At 50.2% G+C, this 24,905-nt stretch overlaps 2 protein-coding genes across 7 annotated transcripts; one reads left to right on the forward strand and one right to left on the reverse strand.

Moving 5' to 3' along the window:
- The first annotated feature begins 1,148 nt into the window (after positions 1-1,148).
- Positions 1,149-2,253, forward strand: LOC121026835 (H/ACA ribonucleoprotein complex subunit 2). The gene is made up of 2 exons (XM_040469653.1): positions 1,149-1,293; positions 1,901-2,253. Exons 1-2 carry the CDS (start codon positions 1,192-1,194, stop codon positions 2,024-2,026), a joined length of 228 nt encoding a protein of 75 aa, XP_040325587.1. The 5' UTR covers positions 1,149-1,191; the 3' UTR covers positions 2,027-2,253.
- Positions 2,254-3,032: 779 nt separating this feature from the next.
- Positions 3,033-21,395, reverse strand: LOC121026834 (E3 ubiquitin-protein transferase RMND5B). Of its 6 annotated transcripts, none has more exons than XM_040469648.1 (10): positions 21,314-21,395; positions 21,022-21,140; positions 15,509-15,659; positions 7,241-7,662; positions 6,629-6,729; positions 6,281-6,447; positions 5,212-5,377; positions 3,917-4,019; positions 3,661-3,815; positions 3,033-3,574 (listed from the first exon to the last, which is right to left on the reverse strand). In XM_040469648.1, the coding sequence occupies exons 3-10, from the start codon at positions 15,645-15,647 to the stop codon at positions 3,511-3,513; spliced, it is 1,317 nt and encodes a 438-aa protein (XP_040325582.1). In that variant the 5' UTR covers positions 15,648-15,659; positions 21,022-21,140; positions 21,314-21,395; the 3' UTR covers positions 3,033-3,510. The 6 variants fall into 6 exon arrangements, with proteins under 6 accessions (XP_040325582.1, XP_040325584.1, XP_040325581.1 ...); XM_040469650.1 differs by lacking the exon at positions 21,314-21,395 and having other exon boundaries at positions 7,241-7,381; positions 7,517-7,662; positions 21,022-21,307; XM_040469647.1 differs by lacking the exon at positions 21,314-21,395 and adding an exon at positions 19,604-19,843 and having other exon boundaries at positions 21,022-21,307.
- Between the last annotated feature and the right edge of the window lie 3,510 nt (positions 21,396-24,905).

Raw genomic sequence — 24,905 nt, forward strand, 5'->3', positions numbered from 1 at the left:
CAGCAGAACTGTCAAGTTGGCAGGTGGCTGTATAGATTTGGAGCTTGGAAGGGAGAGGCCAGGCAGGAGAGAACAGATTTGGGAGTTGTATGCACATGGCAGTGAGGCCATGGCAGTGCCTGGGGTCACCCAGGGAGAAGGTACTGAGAGGGCAGCCAAGGATCAGGCTGTGAGGAGCCCCAGCACTTAAAGGCCACTCAAAGGAAGAGGTGTGCAGAGGAGAGCCCAGAAGACCAAAGAAAAACTAGAGGAGGGCAGGCCCAGTACTTTGAACCAAGAGCTCTTCCCTTATGTTTGCCTGTCACTCCCTAGAGAAACACTCTTCCTTGCCCCAGAGGCCTGACGTCTTGCCAGAGAGGTATCCTACCTGAGGGTTCTCTGGCAAGCCTTCATTAGTTCTGGTCACTCTTGGGACTGAGCGAATGCTTCTCAGCCCAGCATTCAAGGCCTTTGGATATGGCCCCTACTAATCTCTCTAGCCTTCTCGTCTACCCTATCCTAGATTCCAAAGGCCCATCCCAGGCCCCTGCCAGCCAGCTCCTGGGTATGTGGTGCCATTCTGATTCTCAGTCTTAAATGCTTTCCCTGTACCCAGCCCCTCCATGGACTGCCTGACCCCTAAGAAGGTGCCAGCTTTCTGATCCATTGTCCCCTCCTGATTCCTTTTTTTTTTTTTTTTTTTTTTCAGTTTGTTTAGTTGTTTGAGAGAGAACGTGGATAGGGCAGGGGCAGAGAGGGAGAGAGAATCCCAAGCAGGCTCTGCGCCAGCATAGAGCCTGACATGGGGCTCAAACTCACAAACAGTGAGATCGTGATCTGAGCTGAAATCAAGTCAAGACATTTAACCAACTGAGCCAGCCACCCAGGCTCCCCATCCTGATTCCTTTCTTGACTCTTCAAGAACTAAGCTTACTCTTTGGGGTCACTACCATACCTCACCTGTCCCAGTGGGATCCCACTTGTCACACTTCGTGGCATTTACTTAATTTGCCGAGAACTAGGGATCACCTCCCCAGAGGAAGGTGATCATCAAACACAAATTTGCATGTACTTTCAGGAGGTGGGAGATCCACATTAATAACTGGGGTCCTTGAGAGCAAGGTCCATCTTACTGGTCTCTGGACAGAGGTACTTTTGACTGAAAGCGGGACTGAGCAAGTTAGAGATGAGGGTTTCTCTCATTTCAGGATCATGGTTTTGGCAGGAGACACATTGCCCATTGAGGTATACTGCCATCTCCCAGTTATGTGCGAGGACCGGAATTTGCCCTACGTCTATATCCCCTCCAAGACGGTAAGGAGCACACGACCCCCGCCCCAGTCTTGGTCAGCATTGGAACAGCGGGTGTGTGATCAGGTCTGTGGGAGCAGGCCACAGTGGGAAAGAACACAGGCTCTGGAGGCAGACTGGAATGGATCCTTGGCGCTACCGGCTCCCGGTTGAGGGACTGCACGTTGACGCTTTGCACTTCACTTTCCTTCTTGTGAGCTGGGAATCCTTGCCCTCGTGGACCATGGGAATGGAAAAGGAGGTGTGTGTGGATGTGCTGTCGACCAAGATGCAGTGCTTGTGTTAGTCCCGTTAGGCGGCTGCTGTGCTTGGGGAGGAGTGGGCATTCAAGGGGCTTGTGCAGCTGGCCTTATCCTTATACAGGGGCCGTGGCCCAGAGAGGAGGTTGGCAGGGACCAGAACACAGGTCCGGCCTAAGGAGATAGCCTCTGCTGGGCCGGAGCCCATTTGTGCTTGCTCTGTGGCAGTGTAGGCCCAGTGTTGCTGGACCTGACTCGAAAGTTGGCAGAGTTGAAATGATGGTGTCATGCAGACCGCACGGCACTTGTCTGTGGGCTGGATGAGGCCAGCAGGTCATGGGTCTTGCAACCTTTTTTCCCCTGCTCCACAGGACCTGGGGGCAGCCGCAGGCTCCAAGCGCCCCACCTGCGTGATCATGGTCAAGCCCCATGAGGAGTACCAGGAGGCTTATGACGAGTGCCTGGAGGAGGTGCAGGCCCTGCCCCCACCCATGTGAAGGACTCGGACACTTGCTCCGGAAGTGGTTGGTCTGGCAGTGGGCCAGCTGGTTGTCCTCCTGCGGCCTGTGTCTGTGCATCGCCCTGGTCCCCTGCAGCATGTCTTCTTCCCGGGCAGCTCCGCCGGCTCTTTTGTGAAGGCATAGCCGGAATGTTCCGTTGAGCATTGGTGAAGACCACTCCGAGGGTATAGTGTGGGGGAAGTAAATGCTAAGACTAAAAGGTGGTGAGTCTGTGGGTGTTTTTTTCAGCGGCAGGTGCTGCTGGGCCAAGGAGGTGGTGGGCAGGAGGGAGTAGAAGCAGCCATTCTTGGCAGACAACCCGAAGGACTTACAGGGTGTCCCAGGCTGCTGCCAGACCCAGGCTGAGTCTGGGCCCTCCCATGGCCATGGTAGGTGGCCTCAGGATGAGGCCACTGCAGCCAACCCCATGCCCAGAGCCTGCAGCCCCTGCGCTGGGCACACCCCCATTCCTTTCTTCCTTTCCCTGCCCCTACGAGCCTGAAATGCCACTGGGAAATTTATGGAAACCATTTACCCACGTGGCACAGCAAATGTGAAAGAGGGGTATGAAGCTAGAAACAAAACCCTGGGCCACCGTTCCTACTTGGCACAATGACCCCGGTAACCCAGTCCCTTCAGACATTTCAGACTTAGGGTGCCTTCCTGCTCTCTAAGGCCCAGCACAGGGCTCCATGGGTACACACAGCGACCAAGCTCCATGTGCCCTGGGGTAAACTGAAAAGAGCTTGAGACTGAGGGTCGGATCTGGTTTAAATTCTGAGCTCTCTCCTTTATAAGCTGTGAGCCCCGTAAGTCAACTCAGTTTGTCTTCCTAACTCCCCTCGCACTGCTTCCTAGTAAGGAGAGGAAAAGACTTTATACATGTTTGTGTAAAAGCATCTTGCCTGGGGTCTGACATCACCGGGCCCTTTCACCCAGTCAGGGATGCAAAGTGGGTTCTCTCTGGGTACATTGGGCGTGCAGTGATTCCTTGTCGGTGAAGTAAGGAGAAGGCCTGTGAATATATTTGCTCAGTTATAAAACCACGGCATTCAGTTCAAACCTGACTATTTACAGTGGGAAGTGGATACATACAGTTGTGAGGCTGTACCACTGGAGCAGCAGATACAGCATGGGTGTAGCCATCAGCAACCCGGCTGAGGGCAGGATGCCAGGACTGGGAAGATGTCCGTGTTGCCTGCCAAGTCCTCTGCCTCTCTGTTGGCTGTGACTAAGTCAGTGGCAGATACAGATAGGGAAACGGCAGGAGTGCAGAGGCCAGTGTCTGCCTACCTTCATGGCCAAGGAGCCAGCTGCCTGGCACAAACTGGTTCATCTCCCTTCTTGGCCTCTGCCTGGAGTGGCACTCGGCCATTTGCGCTGAAGTGAACCACAATCCACAGACAGCAGCTACCCCCGCGTAGACAAGACCAAGGCTCAAGGGTGAAAAGCCCTTTTGCAAAGTTCCTCCCAGGCGGGTATCAGAATATGATGCGTTTCCCGTCAGCTGGGTTCTGCTCCATGGGACAGTAGGGACACTTGAGCCTGCAAAGGGAGGAGAACAAAGAGTGTCTCAGGGGCTGGCCAGCAGGAGAGCGAAAGGGAGGTGGAGTAGAACCCGGGGAACTTACTTTCCACCGTTAATGAGCTTGTTGAGCGCATCTCGAGAGATCACGTGGCCGCAGATGAGCTTGATGGGAGGGTTGGAATCTGACGTCTGCTGCCGTAGGATGGGGCAGGCAAACACCGAGTGGTACCAGCACTTCATGCCCAGTTCGATCTCGATCTGGGGGTGGGGGCACCACGGAGGGGTGAGCCCCACTTCTGGCCACGGCTGCCCTTCCTGGTGCTGCCACCAGCCCACACCTCCCCCCCGCCAGGCCTCACCGGTAACTCATCCTTGTGACTCCAGACCCCCGTGCACTGCCGCTGCTCAATCACAGCCTTGATGTTCATCAGCACCGGCAGCGCCACACAGCCAGAGGCAAAGCTGTGGAACAAAGAGCAGGGGCTGCAGTGGCCCAGACCAAGGACCCAGCGGACAAAGGCACCAGCACACTGTTGTTGGCTTGTGTCCTGGGACAGGGTTCTAAAGTGGCACATGGTCAGATTGGTCCTTGAAAATCGCGCCGGTCGCTCATAAAGTGCCACGTGTGGTTAATGTGTGTCCAACTCTAGGATCATTCTAACGCACCCCTGAGTTTGTGAACCTATGGGAGAGACAAAAGGAAGATCTAGGGGGCAGATCCCTGCTCGTCCAACTACTGGAATGTCATTGCTGTGTTAGGGACAGTGATCGGTTTGCAGGGGCCCCAGCCTGCCTGTCTCCCCTGCTCTGTTGTCATAATGCACCTCTGACTGGTTGTCTACATGGTTGTCATCACTTGGAAACGGGGGGAAGACTCAGATCTCACAGTGACTCAGGCAGGGGTGGGGAGTCGACTGGCTGGCGCCTCGGGTGCTAAATACCTATGATGCTCAGGGAAATCGTGCACTACAGAACCATCCTGAAGTGCCACTGGTGTCCCTGCTGGGAAACACTGTTCTATAACGTGAATCCTTCACCCTGGGGAGGGGAGGGGAGGGGTAGGAGACTCCACAACCAGTCTAAATAAAATGGCACCGTGACGCTATCCGTTGTGGTACAGCCTGGGGTTCTGGGGTCTGTGACGCCCTGAGCAAGTTCATTTGTGCGTCGAGCCTGTGTGTTTCCTCATCTGTAAAATGAGGATATCCACCTGCAACTCACGACCTTGGGGAGTCATGAGAACATTACTGTAAAGGAGTCTTCCAAGGGAAAAGTCTCAATACATGTTACTCAGCCACTTTGAAATCTCCCTGAAGGGACGTGGTTTGAGATATGAGGTTGAGAGGACAGGCTGCAGGGGGTCTTGTGATAATTCAGGGGTGAGGTGCAGGCAAGACAGAGACCTCATTCCAAAGACCTTACAGAAGGGGAACGTTGACCCTGCCCCTGACCTTGCAGTGACATCAGGCCACAACTCTTCCTGATCTCAGCTTCTCCACCTGTAAGAACAGGTAACTCCTACCTGGAGGAATGACTGAAAGAGCCAGTTTAGGTTTGAGAGAACCAAGCACCATCCCTGGCACATGACTGGCCTCGGCAAACTGTTTCCCTGGAAACCCTCCCGCTGGCGCTGCCCCCACAGGGCTGCCTGTACCTGACGCTGAGGGGTGACTCCACCGAGAGCCCCAGCAGGGAACAGGCATCCCGGGTAAAGGTCTCGCAGATCTCTGCCCAGTGGCTGTTGTCCAGAAGGTGGCAGTAGGGCGACTTCTCCAAGCCCAGCCGCAGGTACACCAGACTGCCCATCATCACCTGGATTTCTACAAGGTGAGCAGGGCACAGGTTGGTGCACGGGCTGGGGAGCAGGGCACAGATCTGGGTGCACGGGCTGGAGAGCAGACTGAGCCCCGCAGTGCCCAGGGCCCTGAACAGGCTGAGGGGGCGATGAGATGCCCTCGGGCAAAACCAGTTTTCCCTAAAGTCCCATGTGGAGGCGGAGTCTCTTCATGTGTGGGGCAAAGAAGCATCCTCGCAAGGCAATCAGGAGAGTGTGACTTCGCTGCCCATCCTTTCAAGTGCACGATGAAGAGGGAGTCTCCCTCACGTTTCTCTTACCCCAACACTAGCTACTCTCCCTGTTAAAAAAACTTCCAGGTGGTATCTAGATTTATTAACAGTGCCTGGTTTTCATAATTTCACAAATAAAATGTGAGGTGATAAGTAGATAGAAACAGAGCTAAAGAAAAAAGGGACCAATGGTAGGGATGGTTACTAGCAGGGAACATCTGGAAAGTGAGGCTCAAATGACTAAGGTGTGGAAACGCTGGTGTGACAGAAGGTTCATGAAGAAAGCTGTGGAGGACGTGCCGGGAAGGAGTGGGATTCTCCTAGGTGGGAGGCCTATATTGAGGCCAGGCAGCATGAGGGCGTGCGTGTCCCGGGCACACACAGACCCGCCCTGCTGAGTGTGGGTGTGGCACAGAGCAGGTGTCAGGGACCAGAGTGGTCTGAGATGATGGCAGAGGTAGATGCAGAGGAAGAGCCTTGAGTTCGGAGTTCACCTCGGAGACAGTGAGGGAGCGGTCAGAGTTCTCACGCTGGGGAACGGCATCCTGGTTACATGCAGCCCCTCAGGTGGGGCAGGGACCAGCAGCCCAACAGCCTGACCCATGCTGACACCTGCCGGGGTCCAGCAGCACCCCCCTGGCACCCTGAGCGCGTACCTCGCTGGTGCAGCCGTGCAAATGGCTGAAAGTGCCGGGCATAGCTGAGGGCCTCTAGCTGCTTCTCGGGGCCGCTTGCCAGGAGCCGGATGAAGTGCAGTCGGTGCAGCTTGAACTCCAGGGAACTGTTGAGCTCGAGCAGGCGCTGCCTGTGGGAGATGGCCCACCTGGGAAAAAAGGGAGCCGGTGGGGTACGAGAGGGGTCCTGGGAGAGCTGGGACTGAGGTGGGCTTCAAAAGCCTAAGTGAGGCCCATGACACAGGGCTGGAGTCATGTCAAGTACACTGGGTGACACGGAGACCACAGACATGCCCTGTGCCCCTCTGGCCCATCTAAGGACTAACTTACTCCAACGCCGGCCCTAGGTCTTGTTCGTGCAGAGCTTCCAGGATTCGATTCAGCTCCAGGAAGGGTTGCTTAAAGTCCAAGTCCACATTCAGGGTGGATTCCTGTGGGGGGAGAGCGCAGTCCCATCGCTGGACATTCAGTTCAGAACATTTCAGTTCTATAAGGCTGAGCGTTACATGCTGGCCTCCCAGGGCGCAGACTACACACCCGCCCCAGCCCCAGGGTCTGAGACCTGCGTGGAATAGCATGGTGAGAGCATTGTTCCTCTTCAGGCCTCTTGATTACATTAGGGAAAGCATCCTTTTACTGTTTGTGTGTTTTTAACACCTAACAAGTGCTACTTTGTCGTTTCACTAACCTGTCTATTTAAGAAAGGGCTATTGGGCCTCAACTCAGAACACTGGCAGGCAACCAGCTCTAGCTAGAAGTTCTGACTTCATGACTTCACTTTCCATCATATATATGTTTAGAGCTACCTTCTATTTAGGCAGGGGAAATGATTTCCTTTCTAAAACGAACTTCTGTAAAGAATAACAGGAACCTGACATAAAGACAACTATCAAGCGGGAGCAGAACGGGCAGGTGCCAGCACCGTCCAGGCCAGGCCGTTACCTGACACAGCTCCTCGGCAACACTGAGCATGCCCTGCTGGTACAGGTGCTCCACGATGGCCATCTGTAGGATCTGCTGCTGCTTCTCCCGTGAGTCCCACACTGCGTCGGAGACGACACCACAGATCTCAGAGTCAAAGTTCTGACGAGGACAAGAGACAGGGCTCGGTGACTCAGCATCCGTGCTGCTCACGCTCACTTTCCCACCTCCCACCGAGCCCGACACACTAGCTCCAGGGCATCCCCACCCCCAGCCCAGGGATGCCCGCAGGCTCACCCTGTCGATGGCTTTGCCCACTCGAGAGACGCTGCTGTGAATGTCCTTGTGGTCCGAAGCCAGTTTCTGCACAGTGTCTTTGATCTTCCGGCAGCACTGGGACATCACCAGGGAGAGGGTGGCAGAGAGAGGGGTCCCCTGGAGGGCTGCAGGGAAATACCGGCAGTGAGGCAGGACACAGAGGAGCACACCTTGTCCCTGCTTCCTCTAAACACCAGCCTGGAGGCCCGGGAGGAAGCCCTGAACTCCCGAGTAAAGATCTCAGCTTCTGTCCCACGTCCTGCCACTTTGTAACTGCATGCCTTGGAGCTGGTCAAGTGGGCCAAGTGGGTTCATCTCTCGGTTCATTTCCTCACCTGTAAAATGGTGTGACAATGCCAGCCCTGTACGCTGCTGTGAAATGTAGATGATTTGGGACTTCCTGTGGGTAAGCCCTTAATTTTAGCTCATTTAATCCTCACCACCGTGCTCTGCAGTGGGCACTATGAATATCCCGTCCTGTAGCTGAGGAAGCTGAGGCAGGAGCTTGCCAGGCGACAACAATGACAGATGTAAAACCACCACCACACCTGAGGGCTCTTTATGGTCTTGTGTAAGATACCACATGTGAGAAGGCTTTGAACAACAAGGCACTATCCCTGTGTTCGTGCCTTTTATCAACCCAGAGGATACTGCCAGGGAAGCTCAAGGATATTTCTGGCTCACGCCCCCAGGCCTGCAATGGTTTTCAGACCCCTCCTCCAGCCCAGCATCGATGCGCCTTCTTTAGGCAGCAGCACCTTGGGTCAGGGAAAGAAACAAGACCCAAGAAGGTCGGGGAGTGTCTCAACTCCAAGACCAGACGCCCTGGAAGATAGATGCATTCTGCTAAGATGCTGAACAATCACGATGGGAACTGGAGCTTCTGGAGCACTGTGACTACCTCAGAGGAGCAGTGCTCCAAGTATGAAGCCAGCATACACTGAGCGGATCACGTGAGCACCTGGACGCAGCTGAGCCTGGACATTTCAGTGACCCAAGTCCATAAATCCAGTCTTCCCGACCCCCGCCTGTTGGTTTAAGCTGGTCTGAGCTGAGTTTCTGTCACTTGTTTTTGGTTTCTGTTTGTTTTTGAGAGAGACAGTGTGTGTGTGAGCAGGGGAGGGACAGAGAGAGAGGGGATGAAATCCCAAGCAAGCTCCACACTGCCCGATGAGTAGCTCAAACTCACAAACCGTGAGATCATGACCTGAGCCAAAGTCAAGAGTCGGACCCTCAACCCACTGAGCCACCCCAGCACCCCCAGGGTTGTCACCTGTAACTGAATGTATCCTGACAAATACAGACAGGAGGCAGTGGATGGGCCACCCTCCTATGCTGGGGAGATGGGGCAGGACTGCATTCCACTCTGACATCAGTGCCACCTGCCCCAACCCCAGCTTGCCACTCATCTCTCATATTCTGCTCCATTCAGGTCACAGAGGGCCACACTCTGCACATTCCCTGGCCACATTCCTGTTAGGACAAAGCAACAGCTTTCAGGAAACCAAACCCTTTTTGTGTTTTTTTAAAGTAAGCTCTAGGCCCAACGTGGGGCTTGAACTCACGATCCCAAGATCGAGAGTCACATGCTCTACCAACTGAGCCAGCAAGGTGCCCCAAAACCAAAGCCTTTTAACCTGAAATCCCCAAATCTTCCCTGCCCAAGGACCCACGGACAACTACGAGCCCTGACAAATCCCCATCTGAGAAAACACAGTCTCCGTGTAAAGACGCTACGGCAGCCATCACCATCTGTTAACCAACAGCACAGTGTACAAGAGTTTCAGACCCACAGAAGGAAACCATTCTACTGCACACAGTTAACATGCCATCAAAGTCAAGGGCATTTGTTATAGCATGGCACAACCATATGATGGAATGGGAAGCCAAAAGGTACAAGGATGAGGTAGAATTCTATGTACTAATACAGAACATTCCCCAAAACAAACTAGGAAAGCAAGGTACAGGAAAGCATGTACTTTATTCTACCCTTTTTGCGTTTGGAAAAAAAAAAAAAAGAGGGGGAATAGACACACATGCCACCTATATGGGCACCCAGATGCTGTCTAGAAGGGCACCTGAGAAACCAGGGACAGGGCTTGACTTGGGAGAGAAGCACACAGACACTGGGAATCAAGGGTGAAAGGGAGACTCACTTTTCACTGTAAGCTTTTCTGACCTTAGTCTTTTTCCATGTGCATGCTTTCTTTAAAAAAAAAAAAAAAGATAAAAAGAAAACAAACTCTATACATTTGTTTTTCTCAGTGCTACTAGTGTAGCAACTCTGAAAATACTTTCTATGTACCACAGAAATCAAGCAGATGAGAAATTTATTGATGTTGTTCGGAGTCAGGCTTCTCACGGATGCAGAAAAGAGATTTGGCTATGGATGGGGGAAGCCTAGGAAGAACCCTGGATATTGGATTGAAATCAGAGGTATCCGCACAAACCCATGGCCTGCAACATACAAATATCTGTCTGCTAAAAAAACAGATACAACCCCTCAGTAACAACCCAGATCTTGCTTTCCAACTACCATTTTCCACCAAAAGAACCAGTCTCCTTGTAGAAAGAAATTACTGATTCCAGGAACTATCTTATTGTGTAGCCCAAGAAAAAATAAACTAGACTTTGTCAATATTAAAAATTTTATGCTTCGGGGGTGCCTGGGTGGCTTAGTCGGTAAAGCATCAGACTTCAGCTCAGGTCATGATCTCATGGTTCAGGAGTTCTAGCCCCGTGTCAGGCTCTGTGCTGACAGCTCAGAGCCTGGAGCCTGCTTCAGATTCTGTCTCCCTCTCTCTCTGCCCCTCCCCTACTCATGCTCTGTCTCTCTGTCAAAAATAAAAACATTAACAAAAAAATTTTTTTTTTAAATTTTATGCTTCAAGGCACCTGGGTGGCTCAGTCAGTTAAGTGTCTGACTTTGGCTCAGGTCATGACCTCACAGTTCATGGGTTCGAGCCCTGCATTGGGCTGTGCTGACAGCTCAGAGCCTGCAGCCTGCTTTGTATTTTGCCTCCCTCTCTCTCTGCCCCTCCCCCTCTGTCTCTGTCTCTCTCAAAAGTAAATAAACATAAAAAAAATTTTATGCTTCAAAGGATACTATCAAAAAAGTGAAAAGACATGACAGGTGCCTGGGTGGCTCAGTCAGTTAAGCTTTAAATTTTTTTTATGTTTATTTTTGAGAGAGACAGAGACAGAGTGCAATTGGGGGAGGGGGGGCGGAAGGCGGTGTGCAGGTGTGCAGAGAGAGAGGGAGACACAGAATCCAAAGCAGGCTCCAGGCTCTGAGCTGTCAGTACAGAGCCCAACGTGGGGCTCGAACTCGTTAACCACAAGATCATGACCTGAGCCAAAGCTGGGCGCTCAACCAACTGAGCCACCCAAGCACCCCTCAGTCAGTTAAGCTTTAGACTCTCGATTTAGGCTCAGGTCATGATTTCATGGTTCATGAGATTGAGCCCTGCGTTGGGCTCTGCAATGACTGTGTGGGGCCTGCTTGGGATTCTCTCTCCCCCTTTCTCTCTGCCCCTCTCCCCCACTCTCTTTCAAAATAAATGAATAAACTTAAATATATATATATGTGTGTGTGTGTGTGTGTGTGTACACACACACACACACACACACACACACACACACACACACACACATATATCCACTAAGAGTCTACTATTAACATATAGGGGCGCCTGGATGGCTCAGTCAGTTGGGTGTCCGACTTCGGCTCACCATTTGTGAGTTCGAGCCCCACATCAGGCTCTCTACTGACAGCTCAGAGCCTGGAGCCTGCTTCGGATTCTGTGTCTGCTTCTCTCTCTGCCCCTCCCCCCACTCACACTCTGTCTCTCTCAAAAATAAAATAAAAACATAAAAAAAATTGTTTTAAGAATATATAAAGAACTTGTACAACTCAACAATAAAGAGAGCCAATTTAAAAATGGGAAACAATTAAGTAGACATTTCTCTAATGAAGATAAATGTTCAAGAAGCACATGAAAAGATGCTCAGCATCATGAGTCAGTAGGGAAATGCAAAGCAAAACCACAGTAAGATATCACTTCATACTCACTAGGATGGCCATAATCAAAAAAACAGGTAAAAGTAAGTATTGATGAAGATAGGAGGAAATTGGAACCCACATACATTGCTGGTGGGAAGGCAAAATGTTGCAGCTACCTTTGGAAAACAGTCTGCCAGTTCCTCAAAAAGTTAACAGAGAGTTGCCACATGACCCAGCATAGAAAAAAAAATGCAAGTACTGATTAATACTGTAACGTGTCTGAGCCTTGAAAACATTATGCTAAGTGAAAGAAGCCAGACATAAAGGCCACATACTGTAGGAATGCATTTGTACGAAGTATCTTGGATAGGTAATCCATGGAGACAAAGTAGGTAAGTGGCTGCAGGATGTGAAAGAAGGGGAGAAATGGAGTGATTGTTGGTGGGTAGGATTCGTTTTTGGGGTGATGAAAATTCTGAAATTAGATAGTGGTAGTGATGGTACAGCCATGTAAATACACTAACAACCACTGAATTGCACACTTTAAAAGAATGAAACTTAAGGGGCACCTGAGTGGCTCAGTTAAGCGTCTGACTTTGGCTCAGGTCATGTCATGTTTTTTGAGTTCGAGCCCCATGTCAGGCTCTGTGCTGACACCTCAGAGCCTGGAGCCTGCTTCGAATTCTGTGTCTCCTTCTCTCTCTGCTCCTCCCTGTTCACACTCTGTCTCTCTCTCAAAAAATAAACAAAAAATGTTTAAAAAAAAAAAAAAAGAATGAAACTTAAACTACAGCTCAATTAAAAAAAAAAGGACATAGGAATTGGGTGACCTCTGGTCAAATCTAAGACAATTTAAGCATCAAAATAAATAGTAACAGTAATGGATTATAGCCCATCGAATAAAATAAGAATCTATGAGGTGTGAGCTAATAAATAAATAAATAAATAAATAAACAAACAAACAAACAAATAAATAAGTAAGTAAGTAAGTAAGGGAAAAAGGAAAGCTGAATGCCAATGAATACAGTGGACTCTTGAGCAACACAGGACTTAAAGGCGCTGACCCCATGCAGTCAAAAATCTGTGTATAATATTTGTTTTTAATTTTTTATTAAAAAAATGTTTTTAATGTTTATTTTTGAGACAGAGAAAGAGCACAAGCAGGGGAGGGGCAGAGAGAGAGGGAGACACAGAATCTGAATCAGGCCCCAGGCTCTAAGCTGTCAGCACAGAGCCTGATGAAGGGCTTGAACTCATGGACCGCAAGATCATGCCCTGAGCCGAAGGTGGACGCTCAACTGACTGAGCCACCCAGGAGCCCCATTTAATTTTGTATTTTAGAGAGACAGAGTGCACAAGTGGGAGACAGGGGAGGGGGAGGAGGAGGAGAGAGAGAGAGAGAGAGAGAGAGAGAGAGAGAGAATCCCAAGCAGGCTCCTCACCATAAGCGCAGAGCCAAATGTGGGGCTCAAACTCACAAACTGTGAGATCATGACCTGAACCAAGATCAAGAATCAGATGCTTAACTGACTGAGCCACCCAGGCACCCACCCCCCTTTTAAAAAGTTTATTTGAAGGTTTATAGCTTTAACTTTTTTTTTTTTTTTTTTTTAGTTTTTCTTTTTCTTAGTGTTTATTTTTGAGGTGGGGGGTGGGCAGACAGAGGGGGACAGAGGATCTGAAGTGGGCTCTGGACTGATAGCAGCCAGCCCAATGTGGGGCTCAAACTTACAAATCACAAGAGCATGACCCAAACAGAAGTCAGACACTCAACCAACTGAGCCACCCAGGTGACCCATCTCTTTTTTTTTCCCCCAGGAATAGAATTTAGTGATTCACCACTTACATATAACACCCAGTGCTCATTCCAACAAGTGTCCTCCTTAATGCCCCTTGCCCATTTAGCCCATTTTTTAAAAAAATTTTTAATTAATCTCTGTGCCCAATGTGGGGCTCAAAGTCATGACTCCAAGATCAACAGTCGCATGCTCTATCCCCTGAACCAGCCAGGCAGCCCTAACTTTTGATTCCCCCAAAACTTAACTACAAATAGCTTACTGTTAACTGGAAGCCTTATCAATAACATAAACAGTCAATTGACACATATTTTGTATGTCAGGCATTGTGTACTGTATTTTTATTTTATTTATTTATTTATTTATTTATTTATTTTCAACGTTTATTTATTTTTGGGACAGAGAGAGACAGAGCATGAACGGGGGAGGGGCAGAGAGAGAGGGAGACACAGAATCGGAAACAGGCTCCAGGCTCTGAGCCATCAGCCCAGAGCCCGACGCGGGGCTCGAACTCACGGACCGCGAGATCGTGACCTGGCTGAAGTCGGATGCTTAACCGACTGCGCCACCCAGGCGCCCCAGGTGGACCCTTCTTAACCAAGTAATCAAAGTTCACATCACCAATCATGGAACAAGCTGACACCTTGTACCTCCAGATATGATGCACTGAGAACCATACTGCTTCTAAAGTACTGCTACCCAAGATGTAAAATCTGACTGAGGAGGAAACAGCAGACAAGTCCAAACCAAGAGATATTCTGCAAGACCATTAGCCTTAGTGTTTCAAAAAAATTTTTGTAACATTTAGTATTTTTGAGAGACAGAGAGAAACAGAGCAAGAGCAGGGCAGGGGCAGAGAGAGAGGGAGACACAGAATCTGAAGCAGGCACCAGTCTCTGAGCTATCAGTACAGAGCCCGTTGGGGGGCTTGAACCCATGAACCACGAGATGATGACCTGAGCCGAAGTCGGACAGACAACTTAACCGACTGAGCCATCAAGGTGCCCCTAGCCTTAATTCTTCAAAAATGTCAAATGTCCTGAAAGACAAAGACCAAGTAAAAGAAATGTCCCAGGTTTAAAAAACCAAAGATTATGGGGTGCCTGGGTGGCTCAGTCGGATAAGTGTCCAACTTCGGCTCAGGTCATGGATTGCATGGTTTGTGGGTTCAAGCCCCCTGTCGGGCTCTGTGCTGACAGCTCAGGGCCTGGAGCCTGCTTCGGATTCTATATCTCCCTCTCTCTCTGCCCCTCCCCCACTTGTGCTTTGTCTCCCTCTCTCTCTCTCTCTCAAAAATAAATAACATTAAATTAAAATTTAATTAATAAATTTTAATAAATTTATAAATAAATTTATAAATAAATTTAATAAAATTAAAACATAAAATTAAAAAAGAAAAAACAAAGATGAGACATGGGAAACAATGTAGTGCATGATCCTGGAATGGGGAATAAAATTAAAAGGTTTTATGAAAACCATCGGACAATGATAAAATCAAAGTATGAGCTGAATTCATTAGGCCATCACATTGTATTAATATTTAACTTATTGATTTTAATAATTACACTGTACTTATGTAAAAGAATACCCTTGACCTTAGGAAATACACACTGAAAGTTTAGGGGCCAAGTGGTTTGAGATCTGCAACTTACTTTCAAATGGTGAAAAAGTAAGAGTATGCAAGAGAAGTGATAAAGCAAATCTGGCAATCATATCCACAGTTTGTAAATTTGGATGAAGAGTATATATGAGTTCTTTATACTATTCCTGGAACTTTTCTGTGAATTTGAAACTACCCCAAAATGTCTTTTTTTTGAAAGAAGAAAGCAAGTGGGGGAGGTAGAGAGTGACAGAGAGAATCAAGCAGGCTCTGCGCCCAGCACGGAGCCCCACACATGGCCTGATCGCATGACCCTGAGATCATGACCTGAGCCGAAATCAAGATTTGGACACTTAACTGACTGAGCCACCCAGGCACCCCTAAATTAGTAACTTCTGTTGGGACTTTTGAAATAGCTCAGAATGACTTCCATTATCCTTCAAGGAGGCCTAGGGATCCATGTACTGACGTCCACAAACCATCATCCTTCTAGAAGCCTGTCACCAAGCACCCCTGGGGTCTCCTAGGCTCCCCCCGGAGGCAGACATGGGGCTCTCACGGGGGACACCCACCTGCATTGGCCAGCTCAGCCCGCAGCTGGCCCACGTAGTGTAACAGCTCCTCCAGGCTCTGCTCACAGTGCTGCCCGTAGGTCAGAAACTTCTGCAGGACCTTGTCCACCTCTCTCTCCACACTCGCACACTGCTCCATGGTGGCCTCTGCCTGTGGGCGGAAGGGGTCTGCTGCATCAGGCCCCACCTGGGCTGGGGGGGGGGGGCGTGGTAGGGAGGGCTCCCAGATCCCCCTCGCCACACCCATGTCATTTATCAATGCTCAGAAATTCCCAGCTTCAAATAGGAGTCCACAGCGCCCATCACTCCAGCCAGGGGGCCCTGTGGGGGGGTCCAGGCAAGCATAAGGACAGGTTTTCTGAATCATGGTGACAAAATTACTGTTTTCAACTCTTTTCATTCTATAATCCTTGTTCATCTCTTTTTTCTTTTAAATTTTAATGTTTATTTACTTTTGAGACACACACACACACACACACACACACACACACACACACACACACAGAATCCCCAACAGGCTCCAGGCTCTGAGCTGTCAGCATAGACCCCGACGTGGGGCTCAAACCCACGGACTGCAAGATCATGGCCTGAAGCCAAAGTCAGCCACTCAACTGACTGAGCCACCCAGGTGCCCCTTTGTTCATCTCTTTTTAATCAGAAGAAAGAGCAGGACTCCCAGAGCCTTCAGCAGACAATACTATCTAGTAGAAATACATACAGAGGCTGCCTATTTTCATATTTCATGTATTTTTATATATTCATCATAAGTGCCTTCTCTTTGGCTAGTGGACTTGGTTTTCCACATACCACAGTGATAGAAGCCACAAAGGCAGTCCTCGAATGGCTGATAACTGAAAATGCAGCCTAAAGAACAACTGTCCACCACTTGGGCCTGATGAGCTTTGCCTCAGCAAAGCATATTCAGCAGCCCTTGCTGCTCACCCACAGACAGGCAGCCTGTGTCCAGCCAGCCTGAACCCTTGCTCCCTCCAGGCTCCATGCTGCTTCTGCTCCCGGGCATGCTATTAGCCCTCAGTCGTCACTGCTTGAGAAGCTGGCTCATCCTTTCTGAGGCAGCTCAGAGATCACCTCCTCCAGCAGCCATCCCTAGCTTACTGCTGCTCGGCTCCCGCAACTCCCACATGGCCCCCTTGAATTTCAGTTTGGATCACCAGATAATGTGAGATATTTGAGTAAACTGGGTATTTGAGGGCCTGCCTCCCCCATTGGACTAGAACATCTCTCATCTTCTTCCCTCCCTTCTCATTATACCATTAAAAGAAAGCTGACTTTTCTTATACCACCACCAAGGTGTCTTCCTCAGTCCCTTCCACCCTGGGCCCACAACTCCCCTCTATTCCAGAGCAGCTTTTGATGCTGACCACATGGATAGTCCTCAAAATGTCAGTGACAGAGTTCCCTCCCTATCGTTCCATCCAATGGATTTGAAAGGAAAGGGCTCTCTTGAATGTTCAAATCTAGCCAGCTGTCCATTCTCTCAAAGAAGGGTCCAGAGTAACACACAAGAATCCCATGGCTGAGGGGACCGTCGGGATGCTCCCGGTTTCACGAGACTCCCCATTCACACCAGCAGTGCCAGCCCTGGCCTCATCATCTTGGCCCAGCCTGTAGCCCCCTCCTTCGCAGACAAGGGATGAGTGATGGGGAAATGGCAACCAGGGCCTAGAGATGTGGTTTTGCCTTCTATCCTTATGGCTGATGTCATCACACTAGAATTTGTAATCATAATTGTGATGTACAGAGGTCATGCCTCCCTCCTCATGCCCCCTGGGCAAATACCCTACAACTGAATATGAGCCATATGGGCAAAATATACCAGGGACTCCTGTCTGAAATAGTAATAATTATTATTACTCCTACTAATAATGTTTCATAGGGGCTTAACATGTGCCAGGCACTGTTCTAGCGACTTTGCGTGCATTAACTAATTTAGTGTTTGTTTTTTTTTTTAATTTTTTTTTTCAACGCTTATTTATTTTTGGGACAGAGAGAGACAGAGCATGAACGGGGGAGGGGCAGAGAGAGAGGGAGACACAGAATCGGAAACAGGCTCCAGGCTCTGAGCCATCAGCCCAGAGCCCGATGCAGGGCTCGAACTCACGGACCGCGAGATCGTGACCTGGCTGAAGTCGGACGCTTAACCGACTGCGCCACCCAGGCGCCCCTAGTTTTTTTTTTTTTTTTATGTTTATTTATTTATTTTGAGGGGGGGCAGGGGCAGAGAGAGAGAATGCTAAGCAGCCTCTGCACTGTTAGCCAGAACCCAACACAGGGCTCAATCTCACAACCATGAGATCATAACCTGAGCCAAAATCAAGGGTCAGACACTTAAGCAATTGAGCCACCCAGGCGCCCCGGATTTAATTCTTATCAAAACACCATGAAGTAGGTCTAGTTATTAGATCCATTTTACAGATGACAGAAGATTAAATAACTTGCCCAAGGTCATGAAGCTAAGAAAGGGGAGGACCTGGTAAGTGAAGCCAGGCAGTCTGGCTCCAGAGCCCTTCTCTGAAGCACTTCACATCACACTTAAACCAGCTTAAACAGGCCGCCATCTCACCAGGAGAGGGAAGCAGCCAGTATCTGTGGCTGGAATGAGTGCACAGCAATGATTAATGACACCAAGCAACAGAAAACCAACCACACAGCCTGTGAGATGATCAACTAGGAAAGATGGCACCACAAAAGAATGTTTGCCAAGAGTTGGGGAACCAACTAGGATCACAATCTACCAAAAACAAATATAGCTCAAGAAAGGTCAGGACCTCACCAAGGTCAAACAAGTCTAACCCTGTGGGACACCAACCGAGGCCAGGATTATCTAAGGGAAGCCCAAGTCAACCTCTCGAAATTGTATCAAAAAGCTGAGGGAGGAGTTGGGTACAAGGATTTTCACCCCAGCACTGTGTGTTGTGGCAGGAAGTGGAAGACAATCTAGGAGCCACGATGAGAGGCATTGGAGGGGGGAGGCGCTGATAAGTCAAGGAAGTAAAATACGGGAGATGCATCTATGGAAACCTGGTTAGCATTTAGAAGCCACCTCAGAGATACTCACAGGATCATCAATAAAATCCCAAAGACACAGCCCTGAAGGGGAAAAAAGAAACAAGGAACTCTAGGCAGAATACCATTTATGTAAATTAAAAATCTATGGGGACGCCTGGGTGGCGGAGTCGGTTGAGCATTGAGCGTCTGACTTCGGCTCAGGTCATGATCTCACAGCTTGTGAGTTCAAGCCCCATGTCAGGCTCTGTGCTGACAGCTCAGAGCCTGGAGCCTGCTTCAGATTGTGTCTCCCTCTCTCTCCGCCCCTAACCCACTCACATTCTGTCTCTGTCTTTCTCAAAAACAAATAAACATTAAAAAAAATTTTTTTTTTTTTAAATCTATGCGTACAACCAAGGACACAGGCAAATAAAAGGATTTACACTAAACATAGCAGGGTGGTTTCCTGTGGGCGGAGGTTGGGGGGAGAAGGAAGGAAAGGGGATAAAAGGGAATACATAAATAAATACAAAAGAGATAGAGGTCCTGCCTGAACCAGTTAAATGTATAACGAAGTGAGGAGTCTGATGAACTCAGTAAAATCTAAAATAAAATAAATAAGCCAGGAAAACAGAACTGCATGCAAGTATTCTACCCAAAAGCCCAGGAGGCTAATTCAGTGTGTCCACGGTGAGCCACTCTGCCTCAACCACAGTCGGTCATGTTCACCAGGCACTAGGATGGATGAGTGTGAGTTTGTCTTTGACAAGCTTCATGATGAATCCAGTGGAATTTCATGTCCATTTCCAGCCCTCCTCCCCAAGGTCTCACATGTACAGAAACGATCCACTAGGACGATCCCTTCAAACAACACATCAGACCCTGTCACCCCTTGACTCAACACTGCCTGGCTTGACGCACAAGCCGTGTGTAGTTACACATTCGCTTCCTTTGCACAAGCTACTCCTGTGTCCAGAGTGCCCTGTGCACTCCTCTGTATGGAGGCTGCAAGAAGCAGTTTAATCACCAGCTCCCCACAAGGCCCTCGACGAAATCCCCCCTGGTGTCTCCTTCTGGTTCGCAAACCTCTGTGGAAGACACCCATTCCACACTCCTCTGAGTCCTCAGCACTGTGGCACAGTAACTGCCTCTTTACAGGTCTCCTACTAGACTGTGAGCTGCTCAGGGCTGGAGGCCAATCTTGTCCTCTTTCTCCCCTCAGCACCCAGCCCAGGGCCTGGTCCACAGTGGCTGTTCAGTGAATTCTTGCTGATTAAATGGCGCATCCATCTCCTAACCGTTGGGCTAGGGGACCTGAGCTTGAACCTGCAGGGGGGTGGACAGGAAGACACATGAATAAAGTATTAAAATCCCCACTAAGGCATGCATGGGTTTTGTCCCCAGTCAATCTTCAGCATCCTGAAACAGAAGGGCCCCCTTCTGAGGCAAAAGGGAAGAAGGGAAGCTTATGCAAAACACAGAAAGGTCCCCTTTGCCATTTGACACAGAACTGGACAGCCTTGGGGCACCGGGGTTGAGCGTCTGACTTTGGTTCAGGTCATGATCTCACAGTTTGTGGGTTCGAGCCCCGCATCTCACTCTGTGCTGACATCGCAGAGCCTGCTTCAGATCCTCTGTACCCCCTCTTTCTGCACCTCCCCCGCTCACTCGCTCTCTCTCTCAAAAATAAAAAAAAACAAACATTAAAAAAAAAATGCCTAGGACAGGACAGCTTCCATTGACCCAACTCTTACACTTCTGCACCCCTCACTTCTATCCAGTCTCCACCCTGCCCACCAGTCCTCTGCTTAAAACCCAACAGATCCCTACTGTACTCAGAATAAAATCCCCTCCTTTTTTTTAGTTTATTTATTTCTTTTAGTAACCTCTACACCCAACACGGAGCTCAAATTCACCACCCTGAGATCAAGAGTCACATGCTCCTCTGAGCCAGCCAGGTGCCTCCCACCTCCTTTTTATGGCCCACGAGGCTCTATGTGAGCTGACTTCCAACCATCCCTCCTTGCTCAGCTACCACTCTCCCCTTCACTGCCCATACTCCAACCATACCAGCCTCCTTTCTGTCCTTGACTACAATGAGTTTATTTCTGTCTCAGGGCCTGTGACTGGCTGTTCCCTCTGCCTGATACACTCTTCCCCCAAATCTTCCCATGACTGGCTCCTTGTCAGGGTCCAATGTCAACATCGTCTCTTCAGAGGTGCTCTCCTACATCACAGTATCTAATGTTGACCCTTCTGTTCCACCCCCACTCCAGACACCCTATCTTATCACCCCGTTCCTTCTCTTCATTATACATCCCTAGTTGAAGTTTCAAATCTTTCGTCATCAGCCAAAACTGGAGGACAAAGCCCACCATTTGCAACTCCTAAGCTGTAACTCCTACTAGGAATTTCGCCTGCATTAACGTGCAAATGACTGGCACACTCCTACTCATCCTTCAGAAGACCCTGATTGAAAGCCCCGTCTGGCCCCCTCGGGTTACCTCAGACCCGGCCGGGTCGCACTAGAACGGGTCCTCTCAGTTCGAGGGACTCCCCTGGCAGAGGCGGCTCCTCCAGGGTCCTGTGAGTCCGTGGGACTCCAGCTGCTCCGGGCCGACGACTGGGGAGAAAACAAGCCAACAGGCAGGCTGGGGCGGGCGCCTGAGGGGCTGCGGAGAAGGCCCAGAGCCTGGGAGCGCGGCGGAGCTCCCGTCCCCCGCGCCCCCGTTGGCCGGCCCGGCGCCCCTTGACCTGGGCCCGCACCTCACCGCCCGGAAGCCAGCCGGTTCTCACCTCTTCCCACAGCCGGAGCCCTGGCTTCCGGCGCCTCTGTCATCGGAACCGGAAGTCTCGGCGGTTGCTGGGTTGGGCCGGACCCGCCCACTCGCGGCCTCGCGGAGGGGTGGCCGTCCCTGGAGCCCAGCTTTGGGCCGGAGCACCGGGCTTTCCCCTCCCGCACTCCAAGAGTGGAGTCGCCCGCAGGAGGTGCCTTGCCGCCGGAAGCCGCGCCTCCACCCGTCCGGCGGTCGCCTCTGGGCTTCACCCGGCGTCCGCAACCGCCTGCAGAGCTGCGACCCTCCCAGTCGGCAGAAAGGAATCGTGCCGACCGCTTGCCCCCCGGCGGGGCTTGCGTGTGCCTGGTCGGCCCGACTTCTCCACCCGGGTCGCAGCGGCCCAACTCGGCTCTCGGAAGCCCCAATCCCAGAACAACTGTGCCTCCCGGGCTCCTTGCCTTTCGCCTTCCTTCAAAGGGAGGACAATACCGAACAGCATAGTGCATGTTAGGGGTGCAGGAGTTAAACTTTCCTGATGTAGTTCCTTGGTGCTCTTTATGAAACATCAAGCGATGTTTAAATTTTCTTTTTTCTGCCCAGCCTCGCTGGTCCCCTAAGCTTGTACTTGATATACCCACTGGGTATTCAACAGAAGGATTCTGCTGGTGGCGGGGGTCCCAGCCCCTGTCTGGCTGCCCTCTGAGAACGCCCCCCTTGAGGGGCGGGGAGTGGGGTGAGGAACAGATGGGGGTTGCAAAATGGCCCTAAGGAGGAAGGGTAAGGGTTAGGAAGGGAGAGGCGACCTAGGCCAGGACGGAATTCACGATACTCCCCAGACCCCCTTCCTACACAGGGGAGGGGCAGAGAAGCCCCCCATTTCCTCCGCAGGCCTCAGGGATTTGGACTAGAAACAGCCCAAGAAAAAAGACTCTTATCTCTTGTTTCCGTGATTTCCTGCTCCCTTTTGGGGCTAGTCTCATTCCAGAGCAACCTCCCCTCCAACCCTCCAGGCCTCCTTTCCACCTCCACCCACCCCCAAATGCTCTTGCGCAATCTTGTTTTCGGTATAGCGTTTGCACAATCCAGTTGTGTTTTTTTTTTTTTTTTAATTTTTTTTTCAACGTTTATTTATTTTTGGGACAGAGAGAGACAGAGCATGAACGGGGGAGGGGCAGAGAGAGAGGGAGACACAGAATCGGAAACAGGCTCCAGGCTCTGAGCCATCAGCCCAGAGCCTGACGCGGGGCTGGAACTCCCGGACCGCGAGATCGTGACCTGGTTGAAGTCGGACGCTTAACCGACTGCGCCACCCAGGCGCCCCAGTTGTGTTTTCTTGATAGCATTTGACTTGAAATTGTCTTGTGTGTTTATTCGTTTATTCTGTCTTCCGGCCCCTAACACATACCCTTTAGGATAAAAGGTCCTTTGGAGTAAGGACTCTAGACTCATCACTGCTGTATCCTCAACACCACGTTCTTGGGACACAGTAAGTGCTCAAAAATACTCCGAGGTAGCCAATATCCTCTACTCCTGAAGGAGGAAAGGCAGCTCCAAAACCTTATGACACACACAGGGAAGAGGGCAGTCCACAGTCCCCCGCGGGAGCGTCGTCGGAGCATCCTGGAGAGCCTTGTCTGTGCACCTTAAGTCTGGGTGGTCCTGGCCAACTGGGGGGCCGCGGGGGCGGAGAGTTCGGTCAACCCTGCCTGGGGCCACGGGCTGGGCTGAAGCCGCCTCCAAGTCAGCAGGACCTCACAGACCTTCCCTAACGCCCCAGGCTTCCTCACTTCCTCTGGGGGAGCCTTTGCTTGCCTCACAGTCCAGGTGGGCGGGAGTAAAACCTGCCTTCTCCAAGGGCTTTGAATGTCCCGCGCGCGCACCCGAGCACACGTTTTTTGTGTCTCTGCCTCTTTCTCTTTCACACACGCACACACACTCACACCCCAGGCCATTTCACCTCTGTCATTGTCCACTCCACATGTGGCTCTCCTTGCATGTCGGTTACTTCTCAAAGTGCACGGATGATTTTGTCGTGCTCATTGGGACTATGGCTTTTGTTTCGTTTTGTTTGAGGGGTGGAGTGCTTCAAAGCAGAAAAACCTAGCTGTTCTCCACTAACTCAGTAATAGTCTGTTTAATCTTTTGCTAGTTTCCTAGGATTTTTTTTTTTTATTTCAGTCCTCAATACATGTCCATTTTATTTTGCAGGGGGTGGTGCACAGTATGACTTATTTTTTCCCCAAATTTGTGTCCAGTTATCCCAGTACCTCTTATTAAATGATCCTACCTTACCCCTTCGTTTTGAAGCCTTTTATCATAACATTAAGATTTTCTACTGAATGGAATCTATTTCTGGCTCTTCATTCCTTCCATTGAGATGTATTATTTTTACACCAATGTCATATTGTTTTACTTGCTAATGTGGTGGGATTATACACTGTTCACAAAAAGAAAAAAAAAATAAGGAAAAGCAAGGTGATTGAGGAAGCAGATCACTGTTGCTGGGGATGGGGACCAGGCTGACTAGGAGAAGCAGGAATTTGGAGGGGGGCGGGTGACGGAACTATTCTGTATCTTGATTGTAGTGTTGGTTACGCAACTTTCTGCATTTGTCAAAGCTCTAAAAACTACTCTTGGGGCACCTGGGTGTCTCAGTTAAGCATGTCTGACTCTCGATTTCAGCTCGGGTCATGATCTCGCATTTCGTGTGTTCGAGCCCTGTGTCAGGCTCTGTGCTGTCTCCCTGTCTCCCTTTCTCTCTGCCCCTCCCCTGCTTGCTCTCACTCTCTCAGAAATAAACATTACAAATTTTTAATAAGTAATAAATTAAAGCTATACTCTAAAAATGAAGCATTTTCCTCTATGTAAATTATACCTTAAAAATGCTGGAGGGGAACGGGACCGGATACACAAAGAGCACGTTAGATAAATCTCTAAACAAAAAGCAGGGGTGGGGGGTGCCTGGGTAGCTCAGTTGGTTAAGCATCTGACTCTTGATTTGGGCTCAGGTCATGATCTCTTGGTTCGTGGGATTGAGCCCCACATTGGGCTCCATGAGGAGCCTGCTTGGGATTCTCTTTCTCTCTCTCTCTGCCCCTCCACCCAACTCGTTCTCATGCTCTCTCTCACTTGTGCTCTTTCTCTCTTTAAATAGGTAAACATTTTTTTTAAAAAGAGAAAAAGTTCTTGGATAAGACAATCCCAGGCATGTTCTTCTGAAAACAGCCTTCCTCACTTCTCAGAATGAGCCCTGGAAGGCCAGGCTAGGTAAAAGATGGAGTCTCCCCTGATAGCTGGGGTAAGGGCAGTAACAGGTAATGCAGATCCTGCCTGCCCTCTGTGGAACCTCTGTGGAGCATCAGGCCTCAGCCTGTGGAGCTCAAGTTGCCTGCTCAGGCCCTGTCTCTTCTTCCACCCTCCAGGTGGCACCCAACCAGTCTCCTGCGCCTTCTCTCTCTTCCTGCCCCTCCTTGCCAGGCTTTGGTTCAGGCCAAGAGCAGCTGCTTCATCTGCAGGCTCTGGAGCAAAATGAAAACGTAAGGCTCCTTGTTCAAACATCATTATAATTTCAAGATGGCGGGGCGCCTGGGTGGCTCAGTCGGTTGGGCATC

This window comes from Herpailurus yagouaroundi, unplaced genomic scaffold, assembly GCF_014898765.1.
Source record: "Herpailurus yagouaroundi ecotype Mexico unplaced genomic scaffold, PumYag 162552, whole genome shotgun sequence".
NCBI lineage: Eukaryota > Metazoa > Chordata > Mammalia > Carnivora > Felidae > Herpailurus > Herpailurus yagouaroundi.

Excerpts from the sequence above, each read along its gene's own strand:
- LOC121026835 (XM_040469653.1), top strand. The coding sequence starts at position 1,192 with ATGGTTTTGGCAGGAGACACATTGCCCATTGAGGTATACTGCCATCTC. Across the intron at positions 1,294-1,900 it reads TCTATATCCCCTCCAAGACG|GACCTGGGGGCAGCCGCAGG; the intron begins GTAAGGAGCACA and ends CCTGCTCCACAG.
- LOC121026834 (XM_040469648.1), bottom strand. The coding sequence starts at position 15,647 with ATGGAGCAGTGTGCGAGTGTGGAGAGAGAGGTGGACAAGGTCCTGCAG. Across the intron at positions 6,730-7,240 it reads TTGCCGAGGAGCTGTGTCAG|GAATCCACCCTGAATGTGGA; the intron begins GTAACGGCCTGG and ends CTCCCCCCACAG. Across the intron at positions 5,378-6,280 it reads TGCACGGCTGCACCAGCGAG|AAATCCAGGTGATGATGGGC; the intron begins GTACGCGCTCAG and ends CTCACCTTGTAG.